Raw genomic sequence first — 27,533 nt, forward strand, 5'->3', positions numbered from 1 at the left:
GCAGGGGCTGCACCACGTGGGGCCTTGCCTTGGAGAGGTGGGGTAGGGAGCCGTCCTCGCGAGCTCGGACTCTGGCCTCGGATCCATCGGACCTGGAATGGCAACATCACCACCAACCAGCTGTGTGGCCTTGGGATAGTTACTTGCCCCCTCTGAGGCTCTGCATCCTCGGTGAAAAGTGGGAGGATGATGGTAGCACCTGCCTCAGCAGGTGTGAAGTGCACGGTGAGGCTCAACACGGTTACCCGTTCTCGGAAGTCACCCCGGTGTTGACGAGGAGCCGGTAAGAGTTCCGAGCTCATGGCTGACATGTGTCCCTGGACTGACTATACCTCACCCTGACCCTGGGCCAGTGTCTCCCCTTCTTGGTCAGTTCCCTCACCTGTTCAAGGAGAGACTGGACCAGACCAGAGGAAAAACCCTCAGGTGCCTCCGGGGGCCGGGCGGTGATGTGAATGAGGTGCACGCAGAGTAAGGCTGCAGGGAGCGGTGGCGACTATGGCCCGCCCAGGTGCCTGTGCCAGGCAGCACCTGCCTCTCCGCCCAGCGGCTGAAGTCACTTGTGAGCGTGAACCCGACGTGGTCCAATGTGCCGATTCCTCATGAGAAGGAAACCCGCATTTTTCTGAGAAGCTTCCCATTGCTATTAGCAATGCGTTTAATATAGTTTTCAAAGTATCACGTGAGCCAAAGCTGCTGCCGTCACCACCGCGAACGCAGGACGAACAGGCTGCGAGCAGGAAGGCAGCACATTCCAGGCCTGGAGAATCTTCTAGTTCCACGTCTGCCCCTCCCGAGACTTTGGTCTTCCCTTGGAGGCTGATGGGGGAGGCCAGACCCTCTCCTCACTGCCGTTCTCCGGAGCGGCCCCGCCCGCAGATGGGCTGGAATGGGGTCCCTGCTCAACACTCTTTTTTCAGGGGTGCCAGGGAGTCTGGGGAAGCCCGCCTTACCAGCAGGTCTGCCTGGGGCCTGGGGAGGCGGCTCTCAGGGCTGCTGTCAGTGAGGGCCTGGCTCCTGGGGGTCAAAGGGCAGGCAGCATTTCAGCCCCTTCTGGGACTGACTTCCTGTTTGGAAGAGAAAACAGAAAGGCCCCAACAGGAAATGGGTCTTCTTCCCTTCTCCCCACAGCGCTTTTTCCGCTGGCTCTGGCCTGTGGGGAAAGACCCATGATGGAGGGAGGGGGGCTCCCCATGGCTGGGTCTCACCCACTCCTTCCTTTGCCCTTGGAGCCCAGGAGGGAACCTGAGGCCTCTCCGCCATGATAGCAAATCCCACCTCACCAGCACTGCTAGGTCACTGATCACCAGCACTGGGGCCTTGGGGGCCCCCTCAGACTGGGCCACAAGCGAGAAAGCACGGGGTGCAGCTCTCCACCCCAGCCAGAGTCTCTTTCCCAATTGAGGTGAACTCCTCTTTGGTGCCAGGCCCCTGCTCAGAGCCACAACTGCTCCTTGCATACCCCCTGAGCACAGGGAACTCACCCCTTCTGCCTGCTAAAACACAATGTTGACGGAGCCTCTTTCTGCAGAAAGCAGGCCTGCTGCTGAGAATTCATCTAAGGGCAGGTGTCTCAATGCCACCTAGACTTGCAGATTCAAAAATGTATGCTATTGTGTTTTGAATAAGTTTCTACCAGATTTAACATAAATCTGCTGGTTGTAGAGGGTTTAGACATTAAGTATCAAAAATAACATGGAAACTACCTGCAATTTCATTACCTAGAGCAGGGCTGGGGTAAAGATACAAGGATTTATTATTTATTGTGTTTACACCTACCTCTGGTCACCTGAACTTCATCCCATGCGGCAGAACCCAGCGGGCAAATCCCCCCTCTCTGGCGCACACTTTCACGTATTTCAATAAGAACTAACCTTTACTGAGCTCCAGATGAACTCATCTTATTCTCACGATAGCTGTAGGAGATGTCTAATTTACTGATGGAGAAACTGAGGCTCAGAGAGGTCAGGTACTTCCCCATGGTTGCACAGCCAGGAAGGGGCAGAGGCACGGATCTGAATCCATCCGGAGCAGGATGGAAGTCTCTTCTTCTCAGATTAGACACACACTGTACCTCTTCCTTCCCCTCATGGGAGCCGGATTCCCGACCATTTAGCAGCTCAGGTGTTCATTCACTCATTCTTTTGCATATTCAGTCATTCATTACGTAACTTGACATTCCTGAGCTTGGGCTAGGTGCTGTCCCCTACACCAGCTGCCCACATCTGCCACACTCTCAGGACTCTGCCCTGAGAACCCAAACTCGGTTTATTACAAAAGGCTGAGTTTATCACATTGTACTATAAACAGCTCCACCTGACCCCCAAGCTTCAGAGAGGCAGCCTGGGTCGAGGCCCCAACAGCCCCCCTCGCCATCCCCCTCGCCCCTGCATGAAGGTCCTGGGTGGATGGGGGGTGTGGAGACCGGGCCCGGGAGCGGTCCTGTTTTTATAACATCAGATGGGTCCAAGGACCCCGCGCACATACATAAAATATACATGTATAAAACACAGGCGATGGCTTCCCTTCCAAGAGGCGTTGCTAGGGTGGGACGGTCGACCCCCACCCTGGGAGAGGAGGAAGTCAGCCGTGGCGGGGAACACGGGTGGCTGCACCAGTCCGAGCGGCCGGTCCGCCTAGGCACCCAGGGGCCTGTGGCCACGGGCCAGTCCTGTCCGGCCCTGGGAGCTCTAGGCCACCTGGATCTGCAGGTCCTCATCCTCATCCAGGTCGCTGGCTCCGTCCCCGGCTTCCTCAGTGCCGAAGCGAGCGCTTCGGATCTTCCCGAAGAGGGGGGCGTTCTGCTGCTGCCTTCGGAGCCTGTGGGGCCGGGTGACAGGACAGTCAGGGGAGTCTGTCAGCTGCAAGCAGCCAAGCCTTCCCTAGCACTTCCCTGCTGGCAGGCCCCAGGCTGGGCCTTTTTCATCCATCACCTCATCACCCATCATCCTCCCAGAAACCACGGAGGTGAGGGAGATGCTACTTCACCCCCGTTTGGCAGACAAGGAAACTGAGGCACAGAGCAGCCAAGTAATCTGCCTAGTCCCCCTGGACAGTAGTGAGTGAGGCTGGGCTCCACGGTGGGCTGGGGCTGGAGAGATAAAGTAGCCGCTTAGGGTCATACTGCTGGGATTTGAACCCATGTCAGGCTCCAAGATCACAGGCAGAGAGTTTGGGGCTGGGGGTCTGAGTCCCCTACCCACCTACCCACCCCCCCACCCCCCCAGGGACAGTGAGAAAGTCCTCCGCCCTCGCTCTTCCCCACATTCAAATTCCTAAAGCCAAAATTTACAAGGGCTGGTGGAGGAAATGCCCATCCCCCAGCAAGTGGCCGCCTTGGCTGCATCTTACTGGAAGGCATGAATTATTAACACGGCAGGGAGGGGCCCCGGCGGGGGCCTCCATTACTGGGCCGTGATTTAGTGAGCTGTCCCCGGAACATTAAAGCACAAAAAGTTGGAAAATAAAACGAGGCAGCGGTCCTGGGCAGCCCTGCCCTCCCCGTTGGAAGCACTTGAGAGGCTGGGTAGAGCCTGCCTGTCCATTTGGGGAGTTTATGGCTCCCAAAGAATGTGGCCAACACTGTGGGAAAGCCCGGGGCTAGGCGGCCTCTGAGGGGTGTGTGCTGTGGGGGTAGAGTGGCCAGTGCCGGTCAGACACCGAGTCTGACTTGGACTCATGCCTGGGCCCCTGCACAACACTTTATGGGTCTCGTCCCAGGCAGACGGCGAAACTGAGGCCAGGTTGGCCACGTCACATGGCTTCAGGTCTGGCTTCATAGCCTGAATTCCCAGCCACGAAAACTCCACACACGGCAGCACATGGCACGTGCTCAGTAAATCAGGGCACAGATGGCCAGGGGGCAGTTTGGCCAGAACACTGGTCCACTGTGTGGCCGTGAAGACATCTACCTTCTTAGGCCCGAGTTTCCTCGTCTGCCAGCTCCCTAGAACAAAATATCTTCCACTTCCCTTCTCTCATAGGAGCACGATTCTTGCGGCACAACATGGGTCCCAAATATAAGTACCCCCCAACAGCCCCCAGGGGCTCCCCGGGGGCAGAGGCAATAACAGCAGTAGCAGCACTTACTATGTGCCAGGTACTTTTATAAGCTCATTTAACTCACAATAACCACGAGGTAAGAACTGTATCATCCCCATTTTACAGAGGAGGAAACTGACACAGAGAGTTTAAGCAAGTGACCCAAGCAAGACCACGTTGACCACCGACATGGCTACTAAATGCAGATTCCCACCACCCGGGCAGCCTGGCTGCAGAGCCCGTATCTCTGTGTTCTGTGAAATAATAGGATGCCACTAAGGGCCTGGCTAGGGCCTGGCACAGGAAGTTGGTCAGTATAGTGGTCATGATGCCCTTGGCTGGCGGGGCACCTACAAAGTAGGCAGCGGCTTAGGCTCGGCTCTCTGTTACCTTATGGCCCCGGGGAGAGTGTACAGAGTCCAGGGATGGGGTGGTCAGGGAAGGGATGAAGAGTGCTAGCTGGGTGCCCCAGAGACCCTGAGGTCATCCTTCACTAACGCGGTCGCGTCCCGTCCAGAGCTGATGGGTTGGGTCTACCATCAGGGCCGGGGCTCCTCCATGCTTCCCTGCCTTCCGATTCCTCAGCTCCCAGCTGGCCTGTGGTCACCCCAGCCCGGGGACCTTGGGGGCTGCTTGTTCTTCCTGGCCATGACTCTCCAGACCCTTTGGCCCTGTCCGCTGCCCCACCTAGGACCCGACCTCTTTGGCCGCCCTTCCTTCCCTCTCACCACCCGCCCACCTGCCTGCCAGCAGGTCACAGGAGATGATTCCAGGGCTCCCAGCTGGTCTCACTTCCTGCACTCCCCTTCCCTGGTTTCCTGGCCCTGGCCCTTCCTGCCTGGAGGGGACAGGATTCTGGCCCCAGGGGTCTTGGATCTCTTCCTTCACCGCCTTCCCCTCTAGCAGGAGTTTGGGACTCCAACCCTGACCGGGAGGAAGTCCCTCTGCCCTGTTTCTGTGCCCCGGCCGGGAATCCTCTCCCCGCTGGTCCTCCTGCCGCACACCGGGCTCACCTGGACTGCAGATGTTCCAGCTGCACTTGTAGGTTCTCGCTCTGCTCCGTCTGCTCGTCCAGCGACCGCTGCAGCTTCCGTGCCTGGTTGTGGGCCTCGTCCAGCTGGTGGGTGAGCAGGGAAAGAGCGTGAGGGTCACCTTGGGCCAGCCACTCCTGCCATTCCTCTGCCTTCCCCAAGAGCAATCCCTGTCTGTCCATCGAGGCCAAAACCAAGGCCCACCTCCGCCCAGGAAGCATCCCTTTGCTCCTCTCCGTATCTGCTGCGCCCCTGCCTTCCAAGTTTACATGTCTTGCAACACCCCAAGCTACTGATGCAGCGATCAACCCACCTGCCCCTCTCTCCCTGTGGGTCTGTTTATCTGACCATTCAGCCGTGGAACAGCATCTGTCCATGGAGACACCTACCTACCTGCCCACTCACCACTGCTTATTCTACCCGGCCACCCATCTGCCCCGTCTATCTGCTTCCACTCTCCCAGACACACCTATTATCCCATCTTTCCATCCTTCTGTCCTTCTTTCTCTCTGTCCATTCATCCTTCTACCCACTGATCCAGTTATCTGGCCATCTTTGCACTGTCATTTGTCTTTCCACATATCTGTACACTCATCTGTCATTTGTCCGCCCATCCACTTACCTACCCATCCACCCATCCATCTATCCAATCACCTACCCATCCACCCATCCGTCTATCCAATCACCTACCCATCCACCCATCCATCCATCCACTCACCTACCCATCCACCCATCCATCCATCCACTCACCTACCCATCCACCCATCCGTCTATCCAATCACCTACCCATCCACCCATCCGTCTATCCACTCACCTACCCATCCACCCATCCGTCTATCCACTCACCTACCCATCCACCCATCCATCTATCCAATCACCTACCCATCCACCCATCCGTCTATCCAATCACCTACCCATCTACCCACCCACCCACTCACCTTTCATACACCTATCGTTACATCCTCTCCATCCCTCCCTCTTCCCTCCTCCCCCTCCCTTCCCCATCCACCTGTCCATCTGTTCTCTCATACATCTGTTCATCCATCCACGGAGTTACTCTCTCGTCTTTCCATCTACACATCTATGTGGTACCTGTGCCTCCTACACATCCACCCACTCATCTATCCGTTAATCTATTCGACTACTCATCTCTTTGCCCGTTTTTCTTCCCACGCTGCTACATACGCATCTACTTACCATCCGTTGGACGCCCACATCCCGCTCTACCCTGGGCACCTCCCAAGAGTCAGGCTCATGCCGGGCACCGGGGGCCCGGCGCAGAGTGACACAGGAGGGCCCTGCCACCCCACTCCCACCCCGGCTGAGGTCTGAGGCCACCCTCCGGGCCCCCGCGGGTGCTCACCTCGTCCTCGGCCTGGGCCAGCTCCTTCTTGAGCTCCTCCACCCGCAGCCGCAGCTTCTTCACCTCTGCCTCGTGCTGTTCCACCCGCCGGTTGGCGTGTGCCAGCTCTGCCACCTTCTCCTGGAACTGTTTCTTCAGCTTGCCGTGCACGTGCTTCAGGTCTGCCAGCTCCTGCGGGGCAGGGGAGACGGGGGAGGACTCAGCGTCAGAGGGCACCTGCCTGTTCGCCACCGTGCCTCCAGTGCCCACAACAAGGCTGCACCCAGCGGGTGCCCGATGGACATCTGGAGGATTAAGAGGCTTAAGCGACACAACGAACAAAGAGCACTGGCGCGGGGCCGGGCTCCCAGTAAAGTGCTCGGTAAGCCTCGCCCCCGGTGGGCACCCAGGAGGAGCAGCTTCTAGGGCGACTGCCACCCCTGTCCTTAGTCGTTACTTCAGGGGTCCCCGGCCCCCAGTGGGCTGGAGCTGGACACCCAGCAGGCGCTCTGCCCTGGCTGCACGGGGCCCCAGGGGTGCCCCGGCCCCGGCTGTACCACCCGCTACCCCACCTTGTTCTTCTCGAAAAGCGCAGCCTGGCTGGCCCGCAGGTCACAGTCCAGCGCGCTGGCTGTCTGCCTCCGCCGCCGGGCCAGCGCCTCCTCCAGGTCCCCGACCTGCGCCCGCAGCTTCTTGTTTTCCCGTTCCAGGCCCAGCTTCTCCGTCTCCAGCCTCTCACGGCGACCCCACTCGGCTGCGTTCTCCGCCTGCAGCCGCTCCATCTACAACAGGGCAGGACGGGGTCAGGGTTCCGGGGGACAAGGGACAGCAGGGTCTGGGCTGGATGCTCCCCCTCCCCATCTCCTCCTGTAGCCAATTTTGGCTCCAGGAAGCAGATCCGGCTGCAGCAGCTATAATTAACCTGGGCTGATTTCACGGTGTGCAGGATGTGAGGGAGCTTCTGGTCTCTGTGTGGGAGAGAGGCCCGTCACCCCCTGCAGGCTGGAGCCCGGGGTGTGGCTGGTCCCCACCTCAGCGCACAGGCCTGCTTCTTGCCCTCTTCTGAGCAGTCGGCTGATGGAGACAATGCCCCTGGCTCCCCCCAGTCCCAAACTCTCCCGGCTCCCAGCCGCGGCCTCACCTCACCCCTCAGCTCGGCCATCTTCCTGTCCATGCTGGACCGCGCACCCAGCTCGTCCTCCAGGTCTTCGGACATGCGACCCAGCTCGTCCTGGTGGGCCTCCTTCAGGATGCTGAGCTGCAGGATACAGCACAGCCTGGTTATGTGAGAACCACCTGGGTGCATCTGGAACCAGCTCTGGGGGATGGGCTCTGGTGCAGGAATGCTCTGCAAAGAGTCTGAGGCGGGGCCCACGTGGGCCACAGAGTATCCAGAACAGAGCCTGAATCCCACCACTTGTGCCATTTCTGGCATCGCACACTTCCGACCTCATTACCCGCTAGCCTCCCAGTGTCTACTCGTGGCCCCTGTCACCCCACTTTCCACAAGAGTAGCCTAGAAGGAGCTCTTTAAAAAGACAAATCCAATCATACCTCCATCTTTGGGTTGCTTACGATAAGGACCCGCCTCCTTTCTATGGTCTCATGAAGCCCTGCGTGGTTGGACCCTCGTCCATCTCTCCTCAGCCTCATCTCCCACCTCTCTCCCCTTAGTTCACTGTGCTCTAGGCTCTAGTTCTCAAACACACCAAGCTCCTGTCTACCGCTGGGCCTTTGCACATGCGGCTCTCTCTACCTGGTGCACTCTTTCCAAGGTATTTTACAGGACTGACTGTACTCATTCTCAGGGTTTGGCCCAAATGCCCCCTCCTCAAGGAGGCCCCTCTCCTCCTCCCTAACTACAAGGGGTGCCTCCTTTACTCTCTGTCCCACTCCCCACTGGAATGTGAGCTCGGGAGGACAGAGAGCTTGCCTGTCTGCCCACCTTTGTATCCCCGATGGTCTCGGGCCTGGGTAGCCCTGTGCTGGCTGAATGCACACAATAGACCCGAACAGGGTCTGCGTATGGGTGCGGGGCTGGCCATGTCAGGATTGCCTGGGGTGATTCTGGCAGAGTTGCACATTCCCTGTTGCACAGCAGGAAAACCAACAAACTACCACTCTGTGCAACGACACGGATGAGCCTCAAATACATAATAGTGAGGGCAGGAAGCCAGTTACAAAAGAGAATCTTTATAATTATCTGCTAAACTGCACATTCATGTTTTATTCACTTTTCTGCAAATGATTCCACTTCATAATTTGAAAAGATTAAAAAGGCAGATTCCTGGGCCCATCCCCCAAAGATGCTGCTTCAGGAGAGTGAGGGTTTTAGGATATTTCCCAAGAGATTCTACCACGGGACCAGCCTTAGTCGCCTCCAGGGCAGTTTCAGGCTCTGAGGTCTGGATCTTTGTACCTTCTGGAAATGCAGCTGATCCACAGGCTTTCTCTGGGTGGCTGCGCCCCCTGGTGGCTATGAGGGCCTGCACAGGAGGCAGTAGCAGCCCCCCAGGGGGATTTCTGCCTACCCCGAATCCCCCTGCTACCATGGTGGAATCCCCTGACAGCTGGAGTCTCAGTTTTGTCATTTACAAAATGGGGACATCAGGGTCCAGCCTCCTCGACCGCCCCGAGGTATCAGTGAGAGCACACACTAGGTGCCCAATGAATGCTACATCCAGACTCCTCCCCTTCAGCACAGTCTACAAAGCCCAGTGAGGTCTGGCTCCCCTGTAACCTCCTCTCTCACTACCCTCCAGCCACACTGGCCTGTTTCTTGTACACACTAGGCTTATTCTGGCCGCAGGACCTTTGCATTTGCCGTGCCTTCTGCCAGGAACTCTGCTCCCATATTGTCTCAAGGATGGCTTCTAATTCCTTTAGGTCTTGCCTCAAACATCACCTTCCTAGAGAGGCAGGCCTGCCTGCCTGCCTGCCTTCCTTCCTTTTCTTCCTTCCTTTCTTTCTTTTAAGATTTTGTGAACTTTATTTTTTTTTTTTATACTGTATTTCTTTATTTTGAGAGAGAGCGAGCAAGGAGGGGCAAAAAGAGAGACACAGAGAATCTCAAGCAGGCTCTATGCTGACAGCGCGGAGTCCGACCCGGGGCTTGACCTCACAAACTGTGAGATCATGACCTGAGCCGAAATCAAGAGTTGACTGACTGAACCACCCAGGTACTCCAAGAGAGGCCATTCTTTTTTTTTTTTTTTCTTTTTCTCTTTAAATGTTTATTTTTGAGAGAGAGAGACAGAGTGCGAGCAGGGGAGGGGCAGAGAGAGAGAAGGAGACACAGAATCTGAGGCAGTCTCCAAGCTCTGCACTGTCAACACAGAGCCCGGTGCGGGGCTTTGAACTCATAAGCTGTGAGATCATATCCTGAGCCGGAGTTGGACGCTTAACTGACTGGGCCACCCAGGTGCCTCTAGAGAGGACACTCGTGACCCACCACCCCATCTCTCTCATTCTGAGTGCTTCAGAGCTTATGAACGTACCTGCCCGGTTACTGTCGGTATCCCCCGGGCCCCACCCCGTGGCCTCCACAAGGTGAGCTTCTGAAGGCAGGCACATCACCTGCCCCGGCACCCAGGACAGCGTATGGCACACAGCCAGTGCTTGGCGAGGAAATGACTGAACTCCCTGTCTCCTGCTCCCACTGCTGAAATTCAACAGTGCAGTGCTGCATCTCCTAGGAAGGCCGTCTGCTCCAGGACTTACTTGCTTGAGCATCTCCTGCTTGGTCTTGTTCAGCTCCTCATACTTGATCTTCCACTGGCTGAGCTCCCCTTCCAGCTTCTCAATGTTCCTGCCCAGGGCCAGTTTATCCCTGGAGAGAGGAGGAGGAGAGGCAGACATGGGGGTGAGCTCACTGAGGCCCTCTGCTGGAAGCCCTCACCGGTGGCCTGCACCGGAGGAGTAGTCCGTGTCCAAAGTCCTTGCCTTGGCATTCAAGGCCCTGGCACCCCACGCTGTGGCAGGCACCCTGCTTCTGCGCTCCTTTTGGAGGGGTACCCCCAACCCCACGCACAACCGCGATCGCCCGGCTTACGACGTGGGGAGGTGACCGAGACTCCAGGGCAGTGGCCATCCTGGGCAAGTGTCTCAGGCTCAACTGCCAAATATGACGTCTGTTCCTGTTTTATGTACTGGGGTTCCCTGTAAGGCTTGGTTTGCACACAGGGTTCGGGAGTTGGAAAAGCTGGAAAATACTGTCCAGTGGGTCTTAGATGGAAGGGGGCACTTCCTGTCATCATCCCTGGGTGGGTCTCCTGCGATCCCCACTCCGCGCTCTGCTCTGTGCATGCGTGAGATGCTGTGAGTAAAGAGCACAAGGCCTGGCCCTGGCACACAGTAGGTGCTCAACGAAGAGCTGTGCTTATCATCACTCTTCAGCATGCTGTGCCTCACGACTGTCCCCCTCCCCCCACCACTCTCAGGAAGGCTGACGTGTCCTACGTCTAACATGGGCTTCTCAGAAGAGACAATGCCACCTTCTAGGAGGTATGTCTGATAATCACGCATGATCGGGTCATTTAGTGGGCAGGGACAAGGCGTGCCTACGTCCTGCAGTCAACGCCCAGGACATCTTGTGCACCCAGGAACTGTCCCGCATCCCTGTAACGCGTGCATGTCCTGTTGGACATCCCTGGGTGTGAAAAGGATCTGAGCCTTGAACCTCAGGCTGATTCCCATATAAACAGAAAGTATCTTCGGTATAACGTGGTGTTCCCCAGGAACAGAATCGCTGTGTAAATTGAGGGAATGTCGCGCTCTGCTTTGTTCAGAACTCTGCCAAAGGCTGTTCATCTCTCAGGAAATCTGGTCACCAAAGAGACAGCACTTGTGTATTTGAGTTATTAACCCCACACACCTGCACCTGCCGTTTTTGTAGCCGCCCTGGGAGGTGACTTTACCTGACTGAACACACATAAGGCTGCAGGACAGTGGCTGGCTCGGAGTATTTGCTGGTATGGTTATCATCGCTATCATTCTTTATAAAGTTACCAGATGCTGACTACATTTGACCCTGAACACCATAGATTTCAACCACACGGATCGACTCACATGCACACTTTTCAATAAATATAGTACAGTACTGTAAGTATATTTTCCTTTCCTTTTCTTTTTTAAAAATGTTTGTTTATTTTGAGAGAGAGAGAGAGAGCGAGCGAGCGCATGTGCCCAAGCAGGGGAGGGGCAGAGACAGAGGGAGAGAGAGAATCCCAAGCAGGCCCTGCACTGGCACCCCAGAGGCTGATGTGGGGCTTGAACTCATGAACCATGAAATCATGGCCTGAGCCGAAATCAAGAGTCAGAGGCTTAACCAACTGAGCCAGCCAGGCGCCCCTTCCTTTCCTATTCTTAAGATTTTCTTTTCTCTAGCTTACTTTATTATAAGAATACAGCATATGATACGAATAACATACAAAATATGTGTTAATCAACTATTCACATTATCAGTAAGGCTTCTGGTCAACAGTAGGCTATTAGCTAAGTTTTTGGGGAGTCCAATTCTGGGGAGTCAGATTTTCAATTGCACGGGGGGTGGTCAGTGCCCCTAACCCCCACATTGTTCAAGGGTCGACTGCATTTCACTATTTCTTCTAGGGGAGCTGGGCCTGAGCATTTCCATGTCACGATACATATATTTTATGATAGGCTCCCCTCATTTGTACTTTAAATTTCAGTTAATGAAACAGGTTGAGTTTTGTCTGTTTTGCTTAAACAGAAATTTACGGTCTCACAGTTCTGGAGGCTAGAAGTCCAAGGTCAAGGTGTCAGTAGGACTCATTCTGTCTGAAGCCCACGAGAGGGAATCTGTGTCCTCGCTTCTGGGAGTTTGTGGGCCACCACTGGGGTTCCGTGATTATAGAAGCACCACACTGACCTCTGTCTTCACACTATCTATGCATTTAATTTCTGGACAGAAAAGAGGGTGTTACAAAATATTCTTTGCAATCAGGCCTGTGCCCTGATCAAGGTCACCGGGAACCTCCCTGTTCTAAATCCACGGGTCAGAACTTAGTCCTCTCCTTACTTGATCAATTCAACTGCTCACTGCCTCCTCTGTGAAACAGGTGCTCCTGGCTTCCCTGTCCCTTCCGGGACTCCCTTCTCTGTCTCGTCTCCTGCTTGGCTCCTCCTCTGATCTCTAAACTAGGTTGGCTCCAGGGCTCCGTCTCTGACCTCCCTTCACCCGGCTCGTGGCTTTACCAGTATCGCCTATTCACTGCTGACTCTTGAGTTCTTACCTCCAGCCCAGATCCACCTCACGAACTCCAGACTCCTCATGTCCCCAGCTGTCTCCCTGTCATCTCAGACTCAACCAGTCCAAACCTGAATTCCCATCGGCAACCCCTCAACCTCCCTGACTGTCCATGGTACCCTCTCCCTGTCAGGAGAAAAGCTCCGTGAGGCCAGGGGTGGGGAGGTTTGGTCGTATTTAGAGCGGTATCCTCACTGCCGAGCACGGGTTTGCCAGAGTAAATGCACAATACATATTATTTAACTAATGAATTATTAAAATAAGTCAATAAACCAAACCTTGCACTGGGTCCTCCGGTAGAGCACGCCGCTCTAAAGTTCCAAGACTCGGCCCTAAGTAGTGCCATTCACCTGCAGCGAGCCTCACGTTCCACAACACTGACTTTCATTCTGTGATTCTGAGGGTGCCCTGGTGTGGCCGGGTCCACCCCCCGGGGCCCTGCTTCCCTCCTTCCCTACTGGCCCTAAGTAGTGCCATTCACCTGCAGCGAGCCTCACGTTCCACAACACTGACTTTCATTCTGTGATTCTGAGGGTGCCCTGGTGTGGCCGGGTCCACCCCCCGGGGCCCTGCTTCCCTCCTTCCCTACTGGCCCTAAGTAGTGCCATTCACCTGCAGCGAGCCTCACGTTCCACAACACTGACTTTCATTCTGTGATTCTGAGGGTGCCCTGGTGTGGCCGGGTCCACCCCCCGGGGCCCTGCTTCCCTCCCAGGACTCACTCTCGCTCCTTGAGTAGCACCTTCTGGGATTCATCTAGCCGCAGCCGCAGGGCGGTCAACTTGGATGCACCCTCTTCGATGGTGGCTGTGTCTTCCCAGGGCAGCCGGCTGCGCTCCTGGCGGCCTGAGCTGCCCCGTGGGCCCCCGGCCCCCACGCTGCGTGCCTCCCAGCAGCCCTCGGGCTCCTCTGGTCTGCTCTTCAGCAGGCTCTCCACTAGCTCCAGTTCCTGTGGGGACCAAGGCGGAGGATGGACCAGTGGCAGCTGAGTCCCGCTCTTGGCCAACCTCCTGGCCTTTCCCAGGCCCGGTCTGGGATCAGCTTGTAGGTAACCTTGGGCGAATCACACAGCCTGCCTCTCCATCCCGTAGCCTGCCTCTCCATTCCTGGAGAAGGAGAGACACCCCCTCTTCTGGGCCTCCCCCTTCACTTCCTGGAACTGTGCATTGAGTCAGCCACCAAAGTTCTCTGTATCCGAGAAGATTTTGCAGGAGATGGTGAGCTCCCTGTCATTGGAAGTATGCAAGCATATGGTGGGACACTGGTGTGAATGGAAGCAGAAGCAGGGACACTTATAATGGATAAGAGCTAGCTTCTCTCAAAGGAAATTCTGGCTCGAAGATCCCATTCTTCACGTGCCAACACTAAGGCACCAGGAGATACGTGACATGGTAAAAGAGGCCCAGGCAGGCAGTCCCTGTGAGCAGAACCAGCTCCCAGACAGGAAGCACTGAGGGATTATTAACTCAGTGCCAAGCCCTCTTCCTCTCCGCCAGCCTCCCCCTACCCCTTGGCCCCTTCAGCCTGCCCCTGCTACACCCACGGCCTGTCTCTGACCACAAACCTGAGACATCCATGGACTCTTTTCCAGCCTGGCTTCCCTTGTGACCTTCCTAGATGAGTCTAGGCCAACTCCTTCCCGGTCTGGCCCTCCGTTTCCCTATCTGGACTGGGACAGTGGCCCTGGGAACTACCTGCGGAGAGAGACTCTACTCCTAACGTATCTCAGACTGTCTGGGTGGGGGCCTTGGACGCCACCTGGTCCAAAGTCCTGTTTCGGAAACAGGGAGGGAAGGGGCTTTTTCTGAGTCTCAGACCCAGACCCTGATCACCACCAGCAGCCCCTTGGCTAGGCTGGAGGAAAAAACCTCAGACTGTAATCCCAAGGTTCCTGCCACTGCACTGCCACCTCCGGGGCTGTGACTGGCAACTACAACAAGGACAGGTCAGGAATAGCACCTGAGGCTGGCTGACAGGAGCTGTCATTATCTGCCCCAAAGAAGAGCAATGAATGCCACCTCCGAACACCAGGCAGGCCTGGGGAGGAAGGGGGTGGGGGTGGGGGGCTTCAGCCACCAGGAGGCAGCAGTGCCCACTCCAGCCTCCAGGGATGGAAGGGGAGGGAAAGGGGCAGCCAAGAATCTGAGCTGGAAGAGCTGGCCTGTCTGGGGATGGAGCTGGGAGGAATGTGAGTCTGGACTCTGCTCCTACAAGGCCTGCTGGGTCAGGGGACGCTGCCCTCCACACCCACCATTAATGCTCCAGCCAGACTGATTATTACAGTGGGTCCTGGAGTTCACCTGGTTCAACTACCCAACGCCCCAGTCACCAGCTGGCAGACATTGGTACTTAATCTCTCTATGCCTCAGTGTCCTCATCCACAAAGCAAACACCTCTTGGGATTGTGAGAATTAACTAGATACGGCACACACAGAGTTTAGTGCTCTGTGTAGGTGCCCACTGAATGACGGGACCTGTTATTCTCAGCCTCTGGGCTTTTGCATGCCTAGGATGTCTGCCTGCACATTTCACAGCTAATTCCTCCACATCCGTTTAGTCTCAGCTGAAATGGGACCTCTTCCAGGAAAGCTGTGAAGCCCCCTTCCCAAAGCCTGGTTCAGGGACCTTCTCTGTGCCCCTATTGCCCTGACAATCTCCCACCCCCTCAGCTTTGATGATGCGGGTTACAGATGTTCACCCCTACCCGCCCCCCATTCAAGCTGAAAAAATGAATGAATTCAGCTGCGATGCTAATGGACGCCTACCAGGCAACTGTTCGGATCATACTCCTGCCCCAAAGGGACGATTTCATGGTTCTGTTGACTGCTCAGATGTGGGAGTGGAGGGACCACCAGGTCCCAGGCCTCGCCACCCTGGCGATCTGCCTCTCCCGAAGAATGGCCTCTTGAGGCCCTGGGGAGCAGAGGCCAACCCAGGGGAGTGAAACCTCCCAGGGGACCAAGCCCTTCCTTATCCCCCTTTCGGAGTCCCGCAGCGCTCCCTTCCGGACCCCGGTGCCAAGGCCCTGCCCAGGAGCCCACCTCGTCCCCAGCCCCACAGCCCCACCCGCGCGCCGCGCACCTGGCTGCCCTGGGGCACTTCCGACCCGACGTCGCGCACCGGCTCCTGCTCCCGCTCGGGCTCCGGCCCATCCGGCGTCCTGTCGGCGTTCCCCCGGGCGCCGCGCAGCCGCGCAAGCTCGCGGCCCCGAGCCTCGCACTCGCCCTGCGCCTCCTGGCGCTCGCGCCGCGCGCCCGCCAGCTCCTTGGTGAGCGCGTCCAGGCGCTGGCGCAGCTGGCGCACCTCCTCGCGCGCGCGGTTGCGCTCGGCGCGCACCTTGCTCCACTTCTCGCGCCAGTTGGCGGTGCAGTCGGACCACCAGCGCATCGTCTTCTCCATCTGCGCCGCGCGCGCGCGCGCCTCCTCCAGCTCCCGCAGCCGCAGCTCCTCGCGGCTCTCCCAGTCCCCGTCGGCCAGCAGCGCGGGCGCGGGCGGCAGCGACAGCGCGGGCGGCGGCCCCGGCGAGGGCGTGCCGCTGGGCGGCGTGGGCGGCAGCGAGTCGGCCGGCCCCATGCGCTCCGGCGAGGGGCTGCCCAGGATGGTCAGGAGGCTGCCTTTGGACAGCTGCGGGGACTCGGCCAGCCGGGGGCTGGGCCCGTGGCTCATGGTGCGGCCGCGCGGGCGGGCCCTGCGTCCCAACTCCGGCCGGACTCAGGGGCGGCACGGGGTTCGCCCGCCGGATGCGATACGACTGTGCATGATGGCCACTGCTCCCCACCGCTCTCCTGGCCACTGGGTGGGGGACGCTTCTTCCTTGGACCTGTGGGAGAACACAACCGTTATTTGGTCGTGGCCACCACCTGTCCATACCCATAAGCTCAGACATGGGAAGGGCAAAACCGGTAGCGGGAACCGCATGAGCAAAGACAGGAGGGGGGAAACGGTCTGCTTCAGGAAAGTCCCAGTGAGGCTGTAGTGGTGAGCAACGGCCTGTAACCGCTTCCTCACTGGCCTCCAGACACCACCCTACTGTCCCCTCACCCTGCAGCCGAGGCAGCTGATCTGAAACCTTGATCTGCTGTCCCTGACCTTCAAGTCCAGTCTCACAAGGTGAATGGCTGGTACTACTTCCCCATCTCCACCCCAAATGCAGCACGCATGCTTGCTGAAGGAGTCCCCTCCCTGCCGCTTGCTGCGCTGGGCTAACTCTCATCCTTAAGATTTATCTGAGATATCATCTCCTCCTAGAAGTCCTCCCGGACCGCCTCAGGCCAGGTGGCCAGCCCCATCTGTGTCTCCATCATTAGTCTAACCAACCTCACCTACCATTGATCTGTATCCCTGTCTGCTCCCCATCCTGTGAGTTTGCTGAGGGCAGGGGCTGGCTCTCGGTCACTGTTTTAGTCCCAGCATATGATGACAATGGCAGTGACATTTGTGGAGGGCTGACTACAGGCCGGGTACCATGCCTAGGGTCTCATTTATTCCTCTCAATAGACTCCAGGGAAATGACTGCCATTTACCTGAGGGGAAAGGGAGGCTCAACTCAAGGTGGGTTAAAGCCTCGATCTGATCGCAGATACTGTGTCTGGGAGCCCAAATGCAAACACTGGTGAGGGTTTGGTGAATGCAACACGTGTTCTGGTGGTATGATGGAAATAAGCCCGTATGCAGTGTGGGGGTGTGGCGTGGTGAGGGATCGGTCCCACTGCTGGACTCTGCTATTTGTGGGCCACATCACTTTAAAAGAAGCGAGATGTGGACCCCTGGGTGGCTTGGTCGGTTAAGCATCTAACTCTTAATTTTATCTCAGGTCATGCTCTCAGGGTTTGTGGGTTCCAGTCCTGCAGCTGGGCTCCACACTGACAGTGTGGAGTCACCTTGAGATTCTCTCTCTCCCTATCTCTCTCTGTCCCTCCCAACCCCCTCTTTCTTAAAATAAATAAACTTAAAAGAAAAGTGAGATGCATGCCCTCTCTCTGTCCCCAGCCTGTCCCCCTCTCCCTCCATTGTGGCCTTGTGTTGACCGCCAGCAGCAGCCTCTCTTGGGACATCATGCTCTTCCTTCCCCATTCAGCAGAGCGTGTCCCACAAATCCTCACCCAAGGCCCTGCCCCGATAGCCATCCCTTCCTTTCCAGTGCACTTCTGGCGGGACTCAGCCCCACAACAAAGTGCCTCAACACCAGCTGCTCCCAACACTGCCTGGCCAGCCCTCTCTGTCCCCTCTTCATCCTCCTCCCACCTCTAACCCCCACTCTCGGCAGGTGATCTAATGTCATAGTTGCAGTGAAAAGGGAAGCCATCAGATTGGCACTCCCTCCAGGTCCTGTTCCAAGGCCCATGGCCCTCTTCTCTCTGGCCCTAAGAGGATGGAAGGGCTGTCCCTCTTTGGGTCAAAGGTCCCCTCTCTGGTTTCTCCCATCTCTGCCAATGATGCCCTCTCTAGGGGGCCTCACCCCTGCTGGAGTCTCTCCTGGCACGATCCTCCCCCCTTCTCCCCTCCTCTCTCTCCTCCCTGTCAAGGCCCGTCCACCCTTTCAGTCTCTTTGCCCTCTCTCATCAGGCCACGCCAGGCTGGTTTCCGGCCACACTGCCCTACCTACCTACTGGGCAAGTCTCAGCCCTCGCCGCTGCACCCTCTCTAGTGTGGGCACCGTCAGCCTCTCCTGCTTTCCTGCGTCACCCTCATCCAGGACGCCGTGCTCTCCAGGTCTTCCTCCTACCCTCCAACTGCTTCCCGCCAGCCTTCCCGGGACAACCTGGGTGCATCTGTTGAGTGGCGGCATCATCCAGTCCTGGGGCTCCTTGTCTCTCACCACCCGGCCTGAGCCACCCCACCATGTGGTCACCAGCCCTGAATCTCTCTCTCTAGCCCAGGTGCCCCACCGGAACCTCCCACGTCTGTACCGGGATGTTCCTCAGATAACTCAGACTCAGCCTGGCTGAACTGGAACTCACCTTCTCCATTCCCTCCACGACCAGCTCTTCCTTCTGGATGCCCCCTCTGGGAGAAGAGCACTTCCTCACTCCTTCATGCTGTGGAGTACATTCTGGAATCTTGCTTTCTCCCCACACCCCTCATCCCGTCACCTCCAACTCCTGTTGGTCTGTCTGCCACATGTCACAAGGATCTATCCACCTTCTTCCTACTCTGTCACTAACCTGTCAAGGCCACCACCATCATTTTCCACCTGGGTGACCCCAGCCACTGCCTCTCTGCTTTCCCCCTGGAACCAAAGGTGGTTCCTTTGCCTTCTTCAAATCCATTCTTTTTTTTTTTTCTTTTCTAAAAATGTTTCTTTATTTTTGAGAAAGAGACAGAGTGTGAGTCTGTGGGAGAAGCAGGGTGGGAGAAGTGGGAGAAGCAGAGAGAGAGGGAGACACAGAATCGGAAGCAGGCTCCAGGCCCCGAGCTGTCAGCACAGAGCCCGACACGGGGCTCAAACTCACGGACCGTGAGATCATGACCTGAGCCGGTTGGACACTCAACCGACTGAGCCACCCACGTGCCACTCTTCAAATCCATTCTGAACAGTGGCAGCCAGAGTGAGTTTTAATTTAATTGTTTTTAAAGTTTATTTATTTGGGGGGGGGGGGGACAGAGGATCCAAAGCAGGCTCTGCGCTGACAGCAGGGAACCTGACACAGGGCTTAAACTCACAGGCGGTGAGATCATGACCTAAGCTGAAGTCGGACACTTAACCGCCTGAGCCACCCAGGTGCCCCCAGAGTGAGTTTTTAAAAATGCAAACCTGGGGGCACCTGAGTGGCTCAGTCAGTTGAGCATCTGACTCTTGATGTCAGCTCAGGTTGTGATCTCGAGGTTCACGAGGTCAAGCCCCGACCCAAGCACAGAGCCTGCTGGGGAGTCTCTCTCTCCCTCTCTCTCTCTGCCCCTCCCCTGCTCGGGCGCTCTCTCTCTTAAAATAAACAAACATTTTTAAAGAACACCAACCTTTGGCCACGCTTTGTTGTTGGCAATAGCGGTGACCCCCCTCTAGCGTCAAGTCCGAGCTCACTCCCTCTGGGAGTCCCAATCACAAAAATCCTTCAATCCCACCACTTGTTCGCGGTCCGCACCACCCGCCTCCCACCCCCCCGCCCCCCAGCCCTGCTCCCCTCACTCAGCTCACGTTCCACGGCCCTGCTCTCGCCCTGGCAAACTCCCTCAGCGCCCCAGCCCCTCTCCTGTTCTTTTCTCCCCAGGCAGTGCCAACCTAGGTCACCTCCACTGCTCTGCCTGCCTTGCCTCCACCTGTGCAGCCAGACACCGCGGGTTTTACCGTCAGGTGGAGGAGTTTACGTTCGTGACCGCTCGCGTGTCAGTGCTGCCCGGCGATCCTCCTGTATTTCTCTCATCCGTTGGCTGTTTGTTAATTGTCTGTCCACCGTCACCAGGCATCGGTTCTAAAGGCCCAGCTCTGTCACCAACCTCGTGTAAGCCACTGCCCCTTTTTGGGCCTCAATTTCTCCACCTGTAGAATGCGGGTGGCGTGGGAGTGAGGGAGACCAGTGCTTCCTGATCAAGGGATTTTTCAGATTCACCTAGATACTGGCTTAAAATGCTGTTCCTGGGCCTTACCTCCCCCACGCCCTGCCAGAGCCTCATGGTCAGTAGGTGTGGGGCTGGGGATCTGCATTTTTATAGTCCAGGTTGGGGACATTTGAGTACATGGTGATGCCTCGTCACCACCCCTCGTTTCGCATAGACACACGCGTACATCTCGATGCCAATAACAGCTACACAAAGTCACACACCCAGACACAGCCATACGGACCTAGCTTGCAGTTCCCCATACACCACCACCTCCCTGGCAGGCTGCGTGCCCTCCGACAGGCTCTCTGTGTGTGCAGTGAGGTGGCTGGCCTAGATACCACGTGCATTCGCAGACATCTTCGCACACCCGGACACATCTGCAGACACGCATGCAATCCCACACACTTAAACACAGACACAGAGCGACACGGGAAGGCACGTATCCTCAGGGATGGACCCCTATGCACGCGCCACGGTACGGATGCACGGAGATGCTCCCCTGTAGATACAGAGTCACGGATGCACCCGAAGACACGCACGTGAAAACACCGATGGATACACACGGACACGTGCCGATACTCACCCCTAAGACAGACAGATGCACACGCACACAAACACACACTCCTCCTCTCCGCCTTTCCCTGGCCCAGCTCCACGAGAAGAAGCTCTTGGAAAAGAGAAACAATGTGAGGGCCTGAGGGGGAGGGGAGGAGGCAGGAAATCCCAGTGCCAGCCCTGTGCTGGTTCTGGGGTGTGGGGGGGGAGGTCCGCCAGGCTCCAGCTGCTGGGCCCTTCTGGCAGCCCTAAACTGAGAGGGTGGCAGGGAGGGGGCCACTGCCATATTCTCTTGGCCTCCGGGAGCTTCCAGGCCTGGCATGGGGCTCAGCAGTGAGGGGGCGGGGGCGGGGGCGGGGGTGGGCTCTTTCCAGGAATCTCAAGCCTGTCGCTCAGGGGCAGGGCAGGCACCACCCAGGCCCCTAATGGCTTCCAGGCGCCCACACTAAAGGCAGGGGTGGGCTCCAGACGGAGCTCCTGTTGCCCTTCCCAGCAGCCTGGCTCAGTCCCTCCTGGGGGCTGGGGGAGGAGGAAGGGGAGCAGCGGGGAAAGAGGGGCTCTGAACAGCCCTCCTGCAAGCCCAGAGTCCCCTGGGGGCCGTGTGTGCATACGTGCGGAAAGGGGCGGGGGTCCCAAGGTTGGCTTTCTGGAGAAGCCCACCCCCCGGCACACCAGGAACCCTGCACCCCACGTAGATTCCGCGGCAGCCAGACCCTGCCTAGCAACACCTCCCCTCACCCTCACTCCCATCCCACTCACACAACACAGCCCCAGGGACACACACACAGAGCCCTAGTAACGGACGCTCACCACACTCACCCAGAGTCGTGTAACACAGAGGCTCAGGTCACAGTTACAGAGACAGACTGCCGCTGCCCTGCCCTTCCTGCCCCCTCTCCACCAGGCTCAGTGCCTTCTTCCCATAGGGTGTGTGGTTTGTATGTGTGTGTGTGTGTGTGGCCTCCTGCTTCCCCTAGGGTGTCACTACCCCCCAAAGAGCAGGTCGGGGAGGGACCAGCCACCACAGGCCCCAGAGAGCCTTCCTCACCCCACCCTCCCCTCTCCCGCCTCCCACCAGCCAGACGGGTCTATTCCTGCTCTAATCCTCAGGGTTTCTGCTCAGGCTGTTCCCCCCCTCGGAACGCTGCCCCTCAGTCTCCGAAACCCCCACCCACCCATCCCTCAAGCTCAGTTCTGCCACCTCCAGGAAATGCCTCGATGTCCTCAGCTCCAGCTCCTCCTCCCCAGAGAGCACAGCCCTACAAACCCTGGCAGCCACATTTGGCCAGCTGCCCTCTCTTCTTGCAGCACAGGCTTCCCGGGCCCAGACGGGATGCTTGTGCCACCCACAGCTTCTAGGACAGGCCTTGAATACAGGATTTGCTTGAAGTTGGCTGGCGGGGTGGAGAGCAGAAGGCTTAACTGTGACCTCGCATCCCATTAGTTGGGCAGTCCCCCTTAGTGGCACTCAGAGCTCCCGAACCCCAGCCCCACAGCCGTCCTCACTGCTGCAGGAAGCTGTGGGCTCACTCTAGGACAGAAACTGGAATCTTTTGATCCAATACTTGCCTCAGGCGAGGCCCTCATCTACTCTGTCCACAGAAAGTGACCAGTGGTTCCTGCTGCTTGCGTTACTGTCTAGGTCTCTCCCTCCTTCTTTCTCCATCAGCGAACTCCTACACATCCTTCAAGACCCACCTTTAGTTTCCCCTCCTCTGGAAAGCCTTCTCTGATCTCATATAGAGCAGGTGAGTATTTCCAAAGCACTGGCACACCACCCTGTTCTTAGGCAATGGTCATAAGGAAATCTTGATCTCTCTGGCTGTCAGCACAGGGCCCAGCATACAGCAGATGACACATAAATACTTTCTAGGTTGATGGATAGAAGATCAACAGTTAGGGATCCCCTTATAAAGAGGGAGGGTTGAACTGTCCTAAGGATAAAGAGTCATTTTGTAGCCAGACTCCAAGACAGGCAGGTGTGTGAGCCTATCTGTGGCCAAGGTCAAAGTCAGAGGTCATTTCATGGCCAGGTTAGGGATTGGGCCTCTTACTTAAGCTTAAGTGGCCCACAGGAGGACAACTTTGTGTTTTATCTTTAGCACATTTAGATGACTCTCACTATCCAGCTAGAGAAGGGAGCAATGCTGAGGGCTGGATGGGGGCCAGCTGAGGGGACTGGGGGTTACGCAGCGGCCCAGCTCTTCCCTCAAGCTAAGAACCCCACTGTGTCCTTCCAGAACCTTTCAGGTGGCGCTCTGGAGCTGCCCATGGCCACAGGGCTGGCTGTGGGCAGGGAGCAGAGCCCAGCAGGAAACCGCAGAGGACAGCCTGATTGGATAAGTGCAGGGTCCAAGGCTGGTCAGCCCACAAACTGCGGGCACCTGTCCCTCGGACCTGCTGCCTGGGCTCCAGCCACTGGATGGCCAGGAGAGGAGGGAGGGAGGGAGGGAGGTAAGCAGGGCCTGCCAGCTAGACCTGAGCCCCTGGGGAGCAGACTATCCCAGGCACCCCCATCTCAGACCGAGGAGCCACAAAGATGTCCTACATCACTGATTAGAACTCCTTTCTTTACAATGGACCAACTTAGGTCCAGAGGAGCAGCGACTTGCCCACGTCCACCCAGAGGACCAGCAGCAAAGTGGGGGTGGGGTGTGTGTGTGTGGGGGGGTGGGGGGTGGGGCTGGACTGCTGGGATTGGATCCTTCCCCTCCTGGGCTAAGTCTGCCTAAGGGGCATGATGCCCCTGGGAACACTTATAAGAGGGGGTCCTCAGGCATCGGGCCAAGTGGCCAAGCATAGCTGGTATGGGAGAGAGTTAGAGCCTTTCACGGGGGCCGGCCAGCCTCTCAGCGACTCCTTGAACTATTCGCTTTTGTAGAGCAGACATCTCACCAGTCAGGGCTGTGCCACTGGTAGGCTGTGTGATATCTGCAACTCTCTGTCTTGTCTGGGCCGGTTTCCTTGCCTGTACGATGGGGAGAGGCACTAACAAGATTCCTAAAAGCTCTGTCCAACAAAGTGGGCAGACCTTGTGCCACCTGAACCGACCCGAGCCAACCCAACCCCCACACAGGTCTGTACAACCCTCACTTAAGACACAGAAACAGGAGCCCAGGGCGGAGAGTGGGTTTGCCAGCTATCATCTATTGGCACCATTAGAACGGGGGGGTGGGTAACTGAGGACCACTCCATTCTCCTCGCACTGAGCGATCGCTCTGACTGCCCCAACTCCCTCCAGAAATGCGCTTTCTGCCCGCCCACGGCCAGAAGTCGCGTCGACCCTCACTTCCTCGCCCCTTCCCCAGCAGCCCCGGTCCGGCAAAGACACCCGGCTCCCTCTAGCGGCTGGCGGAGGGCAGAGGGGGCTCCCGGCCCCAGGCGGCGCGGTCCCGCCCACCCCGCCGCGCGGCCCCCATTGGCGGCCGCCGCGGGCTTGGGGCGGCGGCGCCGCGCTCCGATTGGCCCTTGAACCCGTCCATCCCGCACTCGCCATGGTGACCACGTTGGGTCCCCCGGGAGAGTTCCAAATTCCGCCCCCGCCCGCCGCCCCCCTCCCGTCCGGTCCCGGCCCGCAGCATTCCGAAGGCGGCCCTGCCCTCCCCCCACTCCCGGCAACCCCTCTACACCCGAGGCCTGGGGCCCCGGGAAGTTGGGGAGCCCCGGGAGAGGGCTAGGAAGTTCTCGGAGTTTGGGGGTTGCTGCGGACGCTGTGCCCCTCTCCTCCAGCACGCCCCCCGACTTAACCCCTTCCCTCCCGCGGAAGGTTCGCGGCCTGGAGGGAGTTCCCGGGACGCAGTGGCTAGCTGCCCCCAGCGCTGCCGCCCCCGCTCACCTCAGCCGGGGACCCGCGGGCTCCGGACGTCCGACCCGCCGCGGCTGGGCGGAGCGGGCACGGGGCTTGCCGCGGCCTCCGCCGGGAGGGCCGAGGGAGGGCCGCCGAGTCTCCTCCTCCCTCCCGGAGGGAGGGGAGGGAGAGGAGACGGCGGGGCGGGGGCGGTGGGCCCCGGCAAGCTGCAGCCCCAGTGTGACCCGGGCCCACCGAGTTGCCGGGGTGGGGGCACCAGCCTGATTCGGAGGCGAGGGGCACGGGCCGGGGCGGCGGGCTCTGCTAGAGAGGGAGCGGGACCCGGACGGAGGCCCCACCTCCGCTTGGGGCCGAGGGTGGGGGTGGGGGGTACGAAAGGCAGGGTCTGGGGGCCCCCGCGGGTTTCGGCTTTCCCGCCTCAGGCTTCCAGAGCGCCAACGACGCACTAGGCGCCCTGCAGCCGAAGTAGGCACCGCCTGTGCCGGGACAGCACGTGGGGCACGCTTATCAAATGTTCACTTTTGTTACCTGCATTCTTCCTAGTGCCAGCTCTGCCACCGAGTGGCCGTGGAGCAGCAAGTCTCTGCCCTTCACAGGGCCTCAGTTTCCCCTTTGTACCACAAAGGGATTCACCAGAGTAACCTCACGCATGTTGAGAAGCGTGGTGCGGCACTTGGCCCGCGGTGGGGGCGGGGGGAGATTTTCTCCGAGGTGCTGGGGTGCGTCCAACCTGGGACAGGAGCAGGCACTTGTCCCCAGGCAATTACGGTAAGGCGCTCTTTTGTGCGCCCAGTGGCTGTGGGACTTCCTCCGCCCATGGGAGTAAGGTGGTTGTGGTTTGCCCGCGAGATGGGGGATGGGTGCCAGGAGGGCTTCTCATCATATCCTGTATCTGGAGGGCGACTGTGGTCACTCCTCTTTTTTTTTTTTTTTTAAAGTAGGCTCTAGGCCACCTGTGAGGTTTGAACTCATGACCCTGACATCGAGTTGCATAGTCCGCTGACTGAGCCAGCCAGAAAAGCCCCTGCCATGAATCCTTCTGAAAAGATCACCAAAACTTCCCGGAGAGAGTGGAGGCAACAAGACCACATTGGGACTCTACCTTGAAAAGGAAACGAAAAATGTTGAAGAAAGACTAGCTTTACCTAACGAACACTATTTAGATTATGGTTGCAACCATGCAGACATTAGAATGAAGAGTTGGTCCTTTACTGAAACAGGGTCATTTTTGCAAATATATTTGAGAGTTTCACGTGCAAATGGTGCTCTGAGTCCTTCGGTAGTCTAACAATTCTCTCTGGAAGGACGCGATCACTTCTCTTTAGCGATGTTTTTTTCCTCTGTGGACAGCTATGCCTTCATTTGTCCCATGTCACTTTAACCAACTTCATGAAGCCCTGCGCTTTTTGCAATATTTGCAGTTTTGCTTGTCAGTTCATTTGCTTGTTACTTGCGTGGTTAAGTGCTGATGTCTGATGGAGACAGATTTGGGGAGAGGATGTGGTGTTGGAGAGAGATCTAGTCCGTAAATGTTGCGAGGCTGGCCTTTGCTTTGCTTTGTACCTGGGCCTGTGAGAGTCAGTTACTAAGGACTCAGAGGACAGAGATTCTCCCCCTCTTTTTTTAAAAAAAGTGTTTATTATTTTTGAGAGAGAAAGACCGAGTGCCTGAGCAGGGGAGGGGCAGAGAGAGAGAGGGAGACACAGAATCTGAAGCAGAATCCAAACTGTCAGCACAGAGAGCCCAACTCGGGGCTGGAACTCACAAACTGTCGAGACTGTGACCTGAGCTGAAGTTTGCTGCTCAACCAGCTGAGTCACCCAGGTGCCCCAAGACTTCCCCCTTTTAAACTTGAGGAAATGCTCCGGGTGGGGTGGGGGTGGGGGGGGGGCTTTTGGCTCAGACTTCCCCGAAGTCCACAGCTGGTAAGGACAGCAATGGGCCAAGAACCCCCTGGTTCTTTCTCAGGGTTTCTGGAGGTGACAGTAGGGATAGAGGGATAAAGAAGGTTGAAGAGGTCGAGTCATTGGTGAAGCTGAGCTCCAGTGAGAACATCACAGTTGGGCCCTCTCTCCTAAGAAAGGAAGTAGTCCTAGGAGTGTCTTGCAGGGGATGGGGAGATCCCACCCAGTCATGGAACCAAGATGGTTACTGACCATAGGCTTGGCAGTTCATGTGAATTATCTCAGTTTTTTTTTTTTAATTTTTTTTAATGTTTATTTTTGAGACAGAGAGAGACAGAGCATGAACGGGGGAGGGTCAGAGAGAGAGGGAGACACAGAATCCGAAGCAGGCTCCAGGCTCTGAGCTGTCAGCACAGAACCCGACACGGGGCTCGAACTCACGGACCGTGAGATCATGACCTGAGCCGAAAGTCGGACGCTCAACCGACTGAGCCACCCAGGCGCCCCATGAATTATCTCAGTTTTAAGCCACCCCGCGAGTTGTTATCACCAACTCATGGAAAAGTAAGAATCAGAAGTCAAGTGACAGGCCCCCGGGTCACAGAGCCTTAGAAGGTCTCAGCACCCAGATCTGACTCTTTCAATCTTACCATTGTCACCCCTGTCTCTGAAACCACACACCCAGACTGCCCTCTGGATGCATCTAATCTGGTGTCAGCCTCCCGGTGGCCCCACCAAAGGGGTTCCTTCCCCAACTCAGCCTTCGATTGAGGTTTGTATTGGTATTTCCCACATTCCAGCATTTCTGTCTTGAACCTCTGCCCCCACTTTTTGCCATCAACACATAGCTCTTTTCCTTTAAATAATTTTGTTTTTTAGGATGTATGTGTATTTTAGGGTAAGCAGGAAATCTGTATCAGTTGCCATAAATAGAAGAAAATCATAAAAATTAATGTCATGCGAACAAACAATGCTACTAAAATCTAGCTAGAAACTTGCTCTTTGTTAAATAGGGGCATTTTTCACAATAGCCAAAAGGTAGAGG

The 27,533-nt window shown here is 57.1% G+C and overlaps 1 protein-coding gene and 1 long non-coding RNA gene across 6 annotated transcripts; one reads left to right on the top strand and one right to left on the bottom strand.

Annotated features, from left to right (window-relative positions):
- Positions 1–1,733: 1,733 nt before the first annotated feature.
- CCDC102A (coiled-coil domain containing 102A) lies at positions 1,734–24,736 on the bottom strand. 5 transcript variants are annotated; one of them, XM_058706839.1, is made up of 10 exons: positions 24,612–24,721; positions 19,968–20,159; positions 15,764–16,502; positions 13,405–13,631; positions 10,135–10,243; positions 7,556–7,672; positions 6,987–7,196; positions 6,436–6,606; positions 5,055–5,158; positions 1,734–2,820 (listed from the first exon to the last, which is right to left on the bottom strand). In XM_058706839.1, the coding sequence occupies exons 3-10, from the start codon at positions 16,346–16,348 to the stop codon at positions 2,691–2,693; spliced, it is 1,653 nt and encodes a 550-aa protein (XP_058562822.1). In that variant the 5' UTR covers positions 16,349–16,502; positions 19,968–20,159; positions 24,612–24,721; the 3' UTR covers positions 1,734–2,690. The 5 variants fall into 5 exon arrangements, with proteins under 5 accessions (XP_058562822.1, XP_058562823.1, XP_058562821.1 ...); XM_058706840.1 differs by lacking the exon at positions 24,612–24,721 and adding an exon at positions 21,596–21,906; XM_058706838.1 differs by lacking the exon at positions 19,968–20,159 and having other exon boundaries at positions 24,612–24,736.
- Positions 24,334–25,996, top strand: LOC131499100 (uncharacterized). The gene is made up of 2 exons (XR_009255722.1): positions 24,334–24,542; positions 25,523–25,996. It is a non-coding gene; the product is annotated as an uncharacterized LOC131499100 (long non-coding RNA).
- Positions 25,997–27,533: the final 1,537 nt, after the last annotated feature.

The sequence above is a fragment of the Neofelis nebulosa genome, chromosome 17 (genome assembly GCF_028018385.1).
Source record: "Neofelis nebulosa isolate mNeoNeb1 chromosome 17, mNeoNeb1.pri, whole genome shotgun sequence".
Classification (NCBI taxonomy): domain Eukaryota; kingdom Metazoa; phylum Chordata; class Mammalia; order Carnivora; family Felidae; genus Neofelis; species Neofelis nebulosa.

Excerpts from the sequence above, each read along its gene's own strand:
- CCDC102A (XM_058706838.1), bottom strand. The coding sequence starts at position 16,348 with ATGAGCCACGGGCCCAGCCCCCGGCTGGCCGAGTCCCCGCAGCTGTCC. Across the intron at positions 7,673-10,134 it reads AGCAGGAGATGCTCAAGCAA|CTCAGCATCCTGAAGGAGGC; the intron begins GTAAGTCCTGGA and ends TGTATCCTGCAG. Across the intron at positions 5,159-6,435 it reads TGGCCCAGGCCGAGGACGAG|CTGGACGAGGCCCACAACCA; the intron begins GTGAGCACCCGC and ends CTCACCCACCAG.